At 42.6% G+C, this 13379-nt stretch overlaps 1 protein-coding gene across 1 annotated transcript in view; it reads right to left on the bottom strand.

Annotated features, from left to right (window-relative positions):
* kctd16b (potassium channel tetramerization domain containing 16b) overlaps positions 1–13069 on the bottom strand; it is a 99716-nt gene extending 86647 nt beyond the window's left edge. Inside the window, exon 1 of the mRNA XM_061752354.1 lies at positions 11734–13069. Within this exon, the coding sequence (XP_061608338.1) occupies positions 11734–12556 (823 nt within the window). The 5' untranslated portion in view covers positions 12557–13069. The remainder of the gene's footprint in view (positions 1–11733) is intronic.
* Between the last annotated feature and the right edge of the window lie 310 nt (positions 13070–13379).

The following is a 13379-nucleotide window of genomic DNA, read 5'->3' as shown; positions in this document are numbered from 1 at the left end:
CACATTCCAAAAACATGCACTTTAGGTTCATTGAAGACTAAATTGTCCAGAGGTGTGACTGGTTGTTTGTCTATTATGTGTCATGAGATTGTCTGGCGACCATTCCAGGACGTACCCGCGCCTCTCATCCAAATTCTGCTGGGATATGCTTTAGCTCACCCGCAACCCTAGTGCTACTGAAAATGGATGGATGGATAACTATTTTAACTTTGCTCACTGTCAATTTCGGAAAGGCAGTCAAATGTCATTCCTATTGAGAAACAACGGTAATGTAATTGGGTAATCAAAATTTCACTATCACACACTAGAAATGTGATTTCTACCCACTAAGAAATTTATTTTTCCAAAACGTCAGAAACGTATGAAACAACTTTTAATGTGCCCCTATAGTCTTCTGGTAATAAACGTTTGAATTTCTAAAATAATGTTGATAAGTGTCTTATAAAGGATGGCCATGATGAAAACAAATACATTAAAAGCCATTGCTCGAGCTCCTAATAAGAAAAAAAGCCATTATATATTTACATGAACCATCAAGATGACTGGTTCCAGCCATTTCCTTTGGAGATAATTTCCCCTGGAGTTAATTTCCTCTGGAGTTGCCACATTAGTGCCCCTCGGTTTGTTAAGGGACATAAAGACTTGCAAATGAAACGCTGCTGATATGCTCATGGACCGCGAAGCTATAACCCACTGTAGAATGAACACACAGCCATATGCCTGTTCAAGCAGTGGGACACTGCTGCGTGAGTGACAATGCAGGATTCTAATGAGGAAACGGTAGTGATTTGAGATGCGATCAAACTGGGTGTGGGGGGGGGGGGGGGGGGGGATCTTGAAGTTGGAGTACTAATTGTCTGAAGACTGACCAGCTGTTTCACCAGGCAAAAGTTTAGCTGTTAAAAGTTTCGAGCCGCACTAAAAACACACATGGAACCAGATTCTATATGTTGGCTTGATGCGTAGCAGACAAGCTACGTTAGGACTTTGATGGTTATGTTCGAGTACATGTTTCCTCACACTTCTCCATGCTTCCTAATTTGTGTCTCTTCAATGCTCCGGTGGCCCACGAGAGTATTTGAGCCAACCCGCCGTGAAATTCAAAAACAAAACAAACCTCAGAAGAACTGTTACAAAAAAAAAAATAAACATTGAACCCATATATACTCCTAATATATCATACAAATATTTGTTCAATTGTCATCCAGAAGTGTTGTATGGCCCCCGAAGAACCACTGATAGAAAAATGTGTTTTTAATGTACTGTATAAAGCCTAGTACCACCTACAACAAATTTTAACATCTTAACTTTTTGACTGAGAGACCTCACACATGATGAGAAAAAAAAATCAGCAATGGTGATCTTATTGCTCTTATCATGTGTGGTGTATTCGAGATGACTAACAGAGCACCACACACTCTTAACAAGAAAACGCTTGTCGAGTTTTTCATCGTCATGCGTGGGGTCACTCACATTTTGCAAAATCGATTGTGAAAAATCAGTGTGTACATCCAAAGTCTATTCTGTCATTTTTCTCTGGTAAATGGCTTCCCCTGCATCAAAATTTGTATTTCAGAAGGTTTGCGCTGTACACCTAATGTCCAGCACATAGCAGAGTCGCTTAAGCTTGGATGCATTTGGCTGCTCCTCCACAAGCGCTCCACACTTGGACGCCCCCTCGTAATAGCCTCTCTTAGGGCCCCGAAAGAGGAAGCGCGGCGACCACCTTAGAGAGAATAGTGTCAAGAGTCAAAAGATTAGGAGAAAAGAGGCTGATGGATGGCGAGCACAGGAGCGAGTCACCCAGGGCTTAAGGGGGAAGCTTGTTGTTGACTCTCGCTCCTCTCCCCTCCAGATCTCTGCAGCTGCACGTATCCTCCAGGTTGCGGGGATTATGGGAATCTACACTACCTAGCTACACTAAGCTTCCAGGGGAGAATGTCAAGAGGAGCCAAGACAAAAAAAATCTTCTCTCCGTATGACCTACTTGGCCTGAACCATTTTTTGTTCATCATTGTAGTCCATGGCTGACTTTCCTGAAGCTGCATCTTCACACGCCACTGCAGTGACCTTGCATGCAGAAATCAATGAAAAACATCAATAGAAATGCAAGATAATATTAGAAAGTATGTAATGTAAGCTAATTGCAGCACCTGAAAAACCATAGTCATTTATTGAACCCCCTTCTTTCCTTCAGTCTTATTGCATTTATAGTTTTGCCCTTGCCTTTAATTGCTTAACCTTTTCTTTCCATTCATTCATAACCTACCAGAAGACACTCATTGAAATACTTGGACATGACAACCCGAGACAATTATCAGAGAACATTACAAGACCTTCTTCCGTTATTGGGACTAGAGCATGCAGTGCGAAAGTTCTCTGGTCATAGCTTTGTTTCGTCATCGTTATTATTCTTGGGCCAAAGATAACTCAACCCCCAAAGCCAGTGTCACTTAGCAACATGAACGTTGGTAGGCGCAACTATAAGGAGAAGAAAATCTCAAAAACCCATCCCGGAGAAGAGACAGGAAGTCTGTCATCTTGGTGTGAAGTGGCCATTTTAGAGTGATTTTGACCGTTTCCAGGGGTCCTTCAAAGACAAACTTCTCTTGTTGAGATTTTGTACAATGGCTACCAAAATTGAACCATGTACAGGGGGTCTTTGGAATACGATGGTCTAGTCATAGGACATTTTGAGGTGACGAACGCGCGATTAGCTAGTTTGCCCTGTAGCGTAACAATACGTTGTCACGCACCACAAGAAGGCACGCTTCATTGCTTCCGTACTTACTGCTTTTCAGTTGAATTTTTTTTCACATTCATGGTCTAGAAGTGTTTTTCATGCAAATATTTACAATAATTACGACTGTACTACTGCATTAGCGTAGTTTAGTGGTAGACTACGGCGCATTTCGACTTTCATTCGAATTTGGGTTATGTTGTTCCCTTAATCGAAACAGAAACCCTCCCTGTCAAGGACACACTGCAGTCCAAATTGAAATCTTAACAAAAAAAAAATTAGTTTTATGTTGAATAAATGTTAGATCAAAACAGTGTGTAGCTTTGCCATTTTATGCTAATTTCGGAACAGACATAACAATTCATACAACTTGTAAAACTATTATCCAGTAGACACACCGTTTGCTTTAACGGTCCATATGAAATGATGTGGCAAGCTGGATCTAGCCTTAAGTTTAACACCTGTGATAGGTTAAGTGCTGCATGAATCATTACCTGCATCTCGAAGCAGATGTGGGGATATACAGTATAATCTATAATGTATATTTCAAGTAAAAACTACCAATGGATTGCTGCTAATTAATGCTTATGTGAATGTTTTTTTAATGGCTTAAGACCATTAGATCTTTTTAGGGATGCTGTACTACTAAAGAAAGCAGTCAACCGAAAGGTGAGTAATAGACAGTTGTATTTGAATACAATTTCAGGTTACGTCGCCGCCGTATGAATGGAATTGTCATGGGTGTGTGTTCCGGTTTTTGTCTTCATGACAGGAACGCCATCGTAAACCGAGGACTTCCTGTATACAGTAATACACAGATGTCCAATCCTAAATCGAGAAAAAAATTAAAGTCGCCATTGCTAGCAGTCAAGGCATGGCAGTGAGGTTTCAACAACTGCCATCAAACGCAAAACTACCGAATTCTTTCTCGGCCATGGGGGTTGAGCATTAATTCTCATTATTATCCATCCGTCCGTCTTGTATAGCCATTATTGTATCCCGCCAGAGTAGCCCAGGAGATACATTGGCTTAATAGCCATCCGAGATATTTATGTTCAGAACACAGGTCACAGTTTTACTGTATATGGATCACATTAAAATTTTGTACAAGCCAAAAGGAAAAGAAGAAGATTACCGGATTTAGGCTCTCGACATGGGCCAAAAATGTTATCTCTGTCTGCAATTTTGATGAATTATTTTCCTCATTGATCCAGTGCCATTCAAAGGACAGCTTACGGTTTACCTGACCTTATAATATAAAGCAAATCTTATGGTACAGCAGTACCTTAAATAGAAAGGATATACTGTGGTCTGCTACAACCACTCATTTCGAGTTGAGAGTTGGCTAAGGTCTATCCCAGACTATCCCTGGACTGATTTCCAGTCAAACACAGGGTTAACACACAGAGACAGTATGTTGCATTGTTTTACTGATTGGATAGTATCAGTCCCATGGCTCTACTGCTTTATAAGATCATTTTGAACCCCTGCAAATGTTACCAAATATTTTTCCATCCCCTATAAAGCATCACAGTGTTCTGCTAGTAATGGTTCCAGAGCAGTAAAACTTAGATTAGACAAGTAGTTGCGGTACTATGAGGATAATTGTTTGCTCTTGTTGTAGCAGCACGGCGGAACCTGTAGCCACCGCAGCAGTAGCATTTGCAAGAGGAGCGATGTTTTCCCCGCTCTTCCTCGTAGCCTGAATAATGCAGAGTTGCGGTGTGGAGCGTTAAGCTCCCCCTCTGAGATGAGGCCAGCGTAGCAGCTGTACCTATCAAGACTCTCCTCAGAGCTGTCACGGCCTGTCTGCTCGTCAACTAATTACTTGCTACAGGCCTGCAGCGTGGGACTGCCACGGCTAATGTCGTCAGCCACTAGGGTCAGGGAGGGATCACACGAATTTGAGTTTGGTCACTTACCTACATGAAAAGACGAGAAATGTCCTTGATCAGTCAAGGGAGAAATGAACAATCAATCAATGAGTGTTCCCCCACTATATTGCGCTTCATCGTTGGCTCTTATCTTACATTTTTAAGTGATCATTTTTTCTGGGTTTTCAAGGCTTGGCCAAAGTATTCTTTTCTTCTGCTGTCAAACTCTCAAATGCAGGGGCGACGTGTCACAAAGTTTCCACCTGAACACAGATACCAGTCCTCTATAATGAGGAAAACTTTTTATCATCCATAAAATACTAAATATCGGGGACATCGTTCTGACATTTTTAGAGACAGAAGTGGGCATAAGTATAGCTGTCCACATAAATTTTAATGATGATTGGTTGCAGTGCTCTGACATTTAGTGGTGTTGAACCTTTTTCTGGTGACCCGGCTAGTCTCCAGCGGAGACTCGAGTCGACATCAGGTGGCCAACTAGATTGAAATATGTCTATTAATAAAAATATAACTGCACAGTGACTTTCCAAACACCCTGTACTACCCTGTGAAAGGAATTTCACCAAAGACTCTAGACTCTGTATCAACTATAAAATACATATTGACATAAACGGTACCAACTGCTTTATCCTAAAGCATTGTCACCATACCTAAAATGTTTAGAACATTAACTTGCTATGACTATGATAATTTTGTTGGATTTTATACAAAAAAAATACATTTCAAATAGTGGCGAGCTGGCATATTTGCTTTGCATATTTAAACAGTCGTTTCCAAAGACCATTCATGTGTTGCCGCAGTGAGAATAAAGCTTGTATCTCACATATCAACTTACAGACTAAAACATTTTTCTGGCAGCTGAAGGAATGTTTTGTTGTTGGTATCCATTGGTTCAGTCCTGTCAGGCCCCGCAGTGAACACGGCTGAACCGACTGTCAGTCGAGATGATAAATTATAAGTCAGACCAGCCATGCAACACATTGATGAATACGCCTGTCTGCCCTCTAGGGGTTGAGCGGCATTTTGAACAGTCACAAACATTGTGAGAGCGGAAGAAGATAACTAAAAAAGGGGACTGACAAAGATAACGGAGGTCCTGAATAAAGCTGAAAGGTATAAAACTGGGAATAATTAAGGATCAACTGTGACTGTCTCTCTAAAAAGCTTGTTGCTCAAGCTTCCTTAAGCACATCTACTTCAGATACCTGGAAAATAACCAAAGATCTCGTGGAACAGACAATTTGTCTTCAAATGTCGTAGCTTTTGTATAGCACCGCCATTTCTCAACAGGTTCTAACAATTGAAGTGTGCAGCTCATTCAGAACAGGTTATTACATTTCTTTGTCTAAAAACATTCTTCTGTCCATTTTTTATAGTGCTTGTAGTCATTAAGGTTGCATGTGAGCTGGAACCTATCCCAGCTGACTCTGGGCAAGAGGCAGGTTACATCATGGACTGGTCGCCAACCAATTGCAAGGGTACACACAGTATAAACAAACAACAGTTTACACTACAATTCACACCTATGGACAATTTAGAGTCTTCAGTTTACCTAACATGCATGTTTTTGGAACAGGGGACCAACCTGGAGTACCTGCAAACTCCACAAAGGAGGGCCGGTATTTGCATGGTACCTACACATTGCCCTGATCTGATGTGATGTACAAATAGTGCTCAATTACTTATTTTCTTAGGCATCATCATATACAATTAGAATTTGTGATTTCCAAAAACCTATTCAGTCATTGGCTAATGTCTTAAATCGGGCTTTTCACATTTTTATTGTGTCATCAATCGTCACAGTGAAATACCTGTAATCAATATTATTGACCATCAAGCAGCCACACCCTTTCTTAGCAAAGGGCTTTTAATGCCATTTTTATTGTAAAAGAATCATATCTTTTGTGTTCTTTACTTTATGTATACTGTATTATATGGTGACATTATAGAAATACATGATGTATTTTAGGAAGTATGGGGTCCCGGGGACGAAAGTTCAGGACAAAGTCCTGATTTGAGTTGGAAAAAAAAAAAGTTTCGCCAGACCCTGGTCTACAGGAAGGAGATGGTCCAAACTAGCCCTTATTCATCAGAGTTGTAAATTTTGTGACATAAGAAGACTATGAATTAAGTCTTACCCGATGGAGAGCAGATGGCCCGAGACTCAAAAGCCGTATTCTCCAACGCTCATCCACAGCTACCCCCGTTTCCGTCACGCCATTCAGGAACCAACTGCTGGACAAACTAGCTCAAATGCGACTGATGTAGAAATGAAGGTTGAATGAAGATGAATAAAGATGTACAAGCATGCAGACAAAAAACATGAATACGAAGCAGAAGGGTTGCAAAAGAAAGCAGTGAAGCATCTAAAAGCAGCCAGCGCTATCTTGCTGCATACTGAGATCTGGATTGGGAAGCGGTGTAAGGCATGGCAACAAGATGAAAAGAGCGCACCTCCTTATGGTAAAAGCTAAAGGACAGCTCAAGGGGTTCTAACCAGCAGCCTGTCCTACAAACACAGTCTTTAATGTATGGCTACGCAAAAGATTTTGTATTCAAATGCAGCTATTTGTGTCAGAACATAAATTAGCGTGTTTGTGTCTCTGCCCGTACCTATTTTACTTGGCAGACATCTGGAGAACAAGGCACCAAAATAACAGCCTCCCTTTTTGATCTGCAAAACGGTTTTCCTATGAATATGAAAGAGGAGCACCACTTCATTACATTTGCTAAAAGTAGCAGAAACGTCCCCTTGCTGTGCAATCCGAAATGACTTGCAGAGCGAGGATGGAATAAGAATTCAAAATTTGCATAGCTGCTGCCGAAAACTGCCAAATGTTTTTAGCCTGTTGTTGTCAGGTTTGGGGCCGCAAAGGGCCTAAGGGATAACTAAAGCTGTAAGCAGTGAAGAACAGGCTCCTTCATACCCTCTTTTTTATGGTAAATGCTGAAAATTATCGTAAAACTTTGACATTCTCTGCCCATATCAGATAGCTTAAAAACAATATTCACAATTTAGTCACTGATGGTTTAGTGGTACACTCTCCTGACTTTGGTGCCTGCAGCATGGGTTCAGTTCTCACTCAGTGACGGTGTGAATGTGAGTTTTGAATGGTTGTCCGTGTCTATATGTGCCCTGCAACTGACTGGCGACCAGTTCAGGGTGTAGTCCACCTTTCGCCCAAAGTCAGCTGGGATAGGCTCCAGCGCCCCACGACCCTAACCAGGATAAGCGGTGTTGAAAACGGATGGATGGACAATTTAGCGTTGCCCATCTGTCTATTTGCTTCTGATTGGGGCTCATTTGGTTGAATTCCTTAGAAAGTGGAATGGAATTAACCCAAAATGGCTGCTTCAAACCAAAATGGCCAAGTTCCTGATCAGTAATGAAAATTTATCTTTTTCGTGTGTCCTGTTATGATCGACAGGGATGAGTTTTTTTGTTTTCTGTTTTTTTTAACTTTCTAATGTAACTTCATGAGTTTGGGAGGCGTGTGTTCATAATTTTCACCCGGAAACGCGCTTGCAGGAATTCCTGAATTTTCAGGCCTGTTGAGGCCCTCAAAGAGGCAATGTTCTTACACTATTACGAATGGATGGCATGATAGTTGCCTTCACACATTGATCACCATCATGGTGGCAACAATAGTCAGCACGTTCATTCACGATGGACAAAAGCACCTATTTGGGTCCTTTGTAGCTATCGGTACCTTTTCTGTCTCATGAAAAGAATTTTAATACTATACTTAAAATAAGTGAAATGTTTATATGAAAATGTTTGATCATAGGTTGTGGTCTTCTAAGAGGAACACAAAATAATGCTTGTAAAATGTTTTTTTCAGTTGTAATTTTTTTGGTTTTTTTCCTCAGATGTCCCTTTAAATCAGGTGTGTCAAACTCATTTTTGTCACGGGCCACATTGTAGTCACGGTTTCCCTCAGAGGGCCGTTGACTGTGAAACCATACAAATGTTTAGTCACCTCATTATTACATACACACAGCAAATTAATGGATACCTCCATCCATCCATCCATTTTCTGAGCCGCTTCTCCTCACTAGGGTCGCGGGCGTGCTGGAGCCTATCCCAGCTATCATCCGGCAGGAGGCAGGTTACACCCTGAACTGGTTGCCAGCCAATCGCAGGGCACATAGAAACAAACAACCATTCGCACTCACAGTTACACCTACGGGCAATTTAGAGTTTCCAATTAATGCATGTTTTTGGGATGTGGGAGGAAACCCACGCAGACACGGGGAGAACATGCAAACTCCACACAGGCGGGGCCGGGAATTGAACGCCAGTCCTCAGAACTGTGAGGCTGACGCTCTAACTTGTCGGCCACCGTGCCGCCTTGATGGATACCTAGTTTTGAAATAAAAAGTCAAGGATAATAGTTTGTTCAACTTGTTCAAGTTACCATAAATAGAAAATGCTTGCAATGCCTCAACGCTACTATTTGTTATTTTATGAGAATTTGCGCAATAATAATAATAATGATTTGCTTTCGCGGGTCACATGAAATGACTTGGTGGGCCAGATTTGGCCCCCGGGCCTTGAGTTTGACACATGTACTTTAAATGATGGCCCCATGGCAAATATTCACTTTCAAAGAGACATATTGGCAATTTAAAGGCAAACCGTCATTATTGCTTAGATTTGATTAAAGTTATCTCTTAATATAAATCGATATCAATGGTATCAGAGGTTTTAATTTGTGTTTTCATATATTTTTTTATAATTTGTATTGTGTGTTCCACAATATCACATTCCACCCTGTCAGTCTGTGGTCATTTTGCCTTCTAAAGAAAAAAAAAAACCTAATTCCCCTATTATGGGAAGAACAGAGCAGAGAGAGGTGAGTGTGAACTTTCTGCCTGCCTGCATTTTTTGCTTGTTTGTTTTATCAGCTTAACCTGTTTTTTCCACCACTTTTGGCAAGATTATTATGAAAGTAAACTACATTTTACATAAATAATCGCAGCTCTCAGCATACTCTTTGTGCTCTTTCTGTAACACCTAAAATGACACAAGATGGCTCCAAAGCCCTGGCTAGTAGGAAAGTACTAATTGGTTTCAAGGAAGTATGCGGAAGTGAACATTGGGATTTTTAAGATCTTTGCACTGTTTGTCAGGGAGGAGCTAAATTCGGAAGTGATGGAGAATATTTGCAGCATGTGTGCTTTTTAAATCAAATCATCTGTAAGCCATTCATTTTCAAGGGTTATGTTTTTGTAAGGCAAGTTTCAAAATGTTACATGGTTTGGGGTAATAGTTTGTGGTATACTAGTCCAGGCGTTTTTTTTTTTTTCGCTATTCGCCAGGGCTCGGTCTCTATCCTCCGCGTAAAGTGACGTGCATTTGCCTGTAATCTGTTGTTGACCAATACTGGCCACTCATGTGCCTGAGTAGCATCTGCACCATTTGCACAATCGACATTGTCCCAGATTATCGCACTAATAGTCACTTGAAACTGCATACATTTCTTGAAGTCTCGGCGCCCTTTGCACAATGGTCATTTAACCGGACTATTGCTCTATTAGTCATTCAAACTGCTCTAATTGCTAGAGGACTCTGCACGTTTTTGGACACAGTTGTAAAAAAAATAATAATAATTGTACCGGCATTACCAGATTACTAGCAACCTTTTATTGCTCAGTGACTGTTTTTCTCAATGTCTTTATGTCCCAAAAGTATTCTCTGTCAATTGACTGTCTGTTGTCGTACTAGAGCGGCTCCAACTACCAGAGACAAATTCCTTGTGTGTTTTTGACATACTTGGCAAAATAAATATGCTTCTGATTCTGATTTGTAATGTAATACACTCATTCACTAATAACTAAGGTTTACTACTAATTTAGAGGATTGTTCCCAAGATCATTAAATCCCCTTCAGTGAATAATTGACACGATGCTTAAGAACTTCTATACAAATGCATCACACCCCCGTACACCCTCCACCCTCCCCCAAAAAACCCAGACATCTTCATGATGTCCGGTATTAAAGCGCAACATAAATTATCTGCCGGGAAGATCCGTGGATGTGGATTAGTGTGTCGCGCCATTAAGTCTTATGGACCGGTGAACGTTGCGGCACTCTCTTCACGGTCGGTTGTCTTAGTTCTCTGCCAAAATGTGGAAGGGTGCCAGCAGGAGAGCCGGAGCCAGAAAGAGTTGCTAGAAAAGGAAAAAGAGCCTATCCCGAACACATGAAATGAATGCAATGACTATATAAATATAACACAGAATTGGGTTTGGCCATACAGAACCAGGTCCAACCTAAACGAGCCAAGAATTGTATTAGGATATACAGAACCAGGTCCAGTCCAAAGGAGCCAGTTAGATCATGAAGGATCAGACCTGGGTTTGGCTATACAGAACCAGTACCATCTCCAAATGAACAGAACCAAACTTAAGTTTGACAAAACAGAACCAGGTACAAACCCCAATGACCCCTATACAAAACCAGCTCCAGCCAAATAGAACCACAATTTTACTGACATTTAAAGTCAGGACCACATTTGTGTTCAGGTATTCAGAACCCGCTCCTACCCAAAACAGCCACACTTGTGCTAAGCCCTGCAGAACCAGAATCAAACTTTTGGTATACTGTACAGAACCAGGTCCAACTCCAAATGGTCACAGTATATTGACTATACAGAACCCCGTCTATTCCATAATGACAACACGTTGGCTGAGTTATACAGAACCAGGACTTAACTTATGTTAGGATATACGAAAGGATCCAAGCCCAAAATAACCTGACATGTATTAAGGTACAAGATACTCAACTAGTTCCAAACCTAAAACCCTATAATTGTGTTCAATAGAACCAAGTCCAGTCAAAAGGGATCAATTAGACCATCAAACTGGGTCCAACCCAACAGTGATAAACTTGTATTAGGCTTTTCAGAACCAGGTAAACCTACAGGACCAAACTTGCGTTAAAGGTCCAAGCCAAAAGCACCAAACTTGTATTGTACAGGAGGAGGTTCAGTCCAAAGTGACGGGTTAGACTATAGGGAAGCAGGTCCAACCCAAAAGGACAGACGTGTATAACATAGAAGCAGACCCCACTGGCGCCCCTTGTCGACGACTTACGGTAGAAGACGTATTCGGTGTAGCTGGACCAGAACTTGTCCTCAGTGTGCTGGCTGACAAACGAGGCCGCGACGGACGAGTTGCACGCCACCATGTGGAAGCCGCACTCGGACAGCATGTCGAAGGCCCTCTCCAGGTGCCTGAACTTGAGATAGAAGCGGGACGTGTACCGCTCCGGGGTCCGGTTCGGGTCCCGGCTCTCGTTCAGGGTCTCCCCGAAGACCTCTTTGGCCAGGGCCACTCGGCCGCAGATGAGGATGCGGGGCACGCGGCGGAACTTGGCGTCGGTCTGAGCCTCGCGGGCCACGGTGCACGAGCCCCGGTAGCCCACCGTGACGAAGCCGCTCTTCCTGTCCGCGGGGACGAGCGAGGGCGGCGGGCAGTGGCGCGACTCGCTCCCCTGGGAGCCGTCCTCGTAGTCGCTGTGGAACAAGTCATCCGGGCTTTGCTTCACCTCCTCCGGGCTGAGAAGCCTCACCAAGTCGGGCAGCTGGAAGTACTCCGCTTCCTTCCGCAACCGACCTTTCTCGGGGAAGTGGTCCGGGAGGACGACCTGCTTGTCCCGCAGGTAGTCCAACACGTAGCGGAAGAGGAAGCCGTCGCGGTCGATGAAGTAGCGACCTTTCGGGTCTCGGGCTAAGTCGTTGGAGGCGTCCTTTTTGGAGAACAACTTGGCGAGGAGGGAACTCGGGCTACTCACCAGCGTGCAGTATCGCGTGTAGTACACCTGGCCGCCCACGTTGAGCTCCAGGACGTCAGGGACACTGTTCTGGACCGACGTCTGCTCTTTGGGGTTAGTCCTGCAGTTCACGCTCAGCGCCATTGTGATGGGAAGAAAAAAAAAACGCTGCTCACCTTATATTATACCTTGTTAAAATATGATTACGAAAAGGACATAAGTGGCAAAAGTTCCATGAAAATGCTCTCATCCTCGATCCATATTTGGAGTGAAAAAAACACTCATATATGCCTTACACAGAGCATATTAAATGTTTTTTGTGGGCACATCCCAAACAGAACTAAAAAAAAAATAAAAATAAAAAAAAAATAAAAAGATCCAGTTGCATTAAAAAAACAATGCACAAAACAGTATAGAACCGCTCCAGAAGCATACAGGAAAACTCCTCATAAAAACTTAAGGTCCAAACAGGAGTCCAAAAGGTTCTGCTCACTCGTTCTGGATGAGGATAGAGAGGAGGCAAAACTCATCTTACCTCATCAGTGTCTCGATGACATCACCGCACCGCCTCTTTTAAGAAAAAAATGTATTTTTGCACACCAAAAAATACAAATCTCACTGTCGTTTAGGTGAGCAAAGCAAACCATCGTGCATCTACCAGAGAACTGTCCGCGGTTCTGATACAGCCCCCCCCCCCCCCGCCCCGCCCCCCTCTCCCATCCCACCTCAATCGCCGCTCCCACCGCCCCTTCTTGCACAGAGCAGGTTGGTGTCATCACTGCCCTCACGGCTGTATGTATGTGTGTCATTCTCACTATTGGACCACTCATTGTGCATAATACTCCGCATTTTTTTACTATTATCCCCATAATGACCAGAAATTATATAAAATGGCTTCCCGAAAGTAGCACAGTATTTTAATGCACCGGGGGAAAGCGCTGGGGAGTTTCTGCCTCTGTAACGTGAG

Source organism: Phyllopteryx taeniolatus, chromosome 17, assembly GCF_024500385.1.
Source record: "Phyllopteryx taeniolatus isolate TA_2022b chromosome 17, UOR_Ptae_1.2, whole genome shotgun sequence".
In the NCBI taxonomy this organism is placed as follows: Eukaryota; Metazoa; Chordata; class Actinopteri; order Syngnathiformes; family Syngnathidae; genus Phyllopteryx; species Phyllopteryx taeniolatus.
This window is presented reverse-complemented; position numbering and strand designations above follow the sequence as displayed.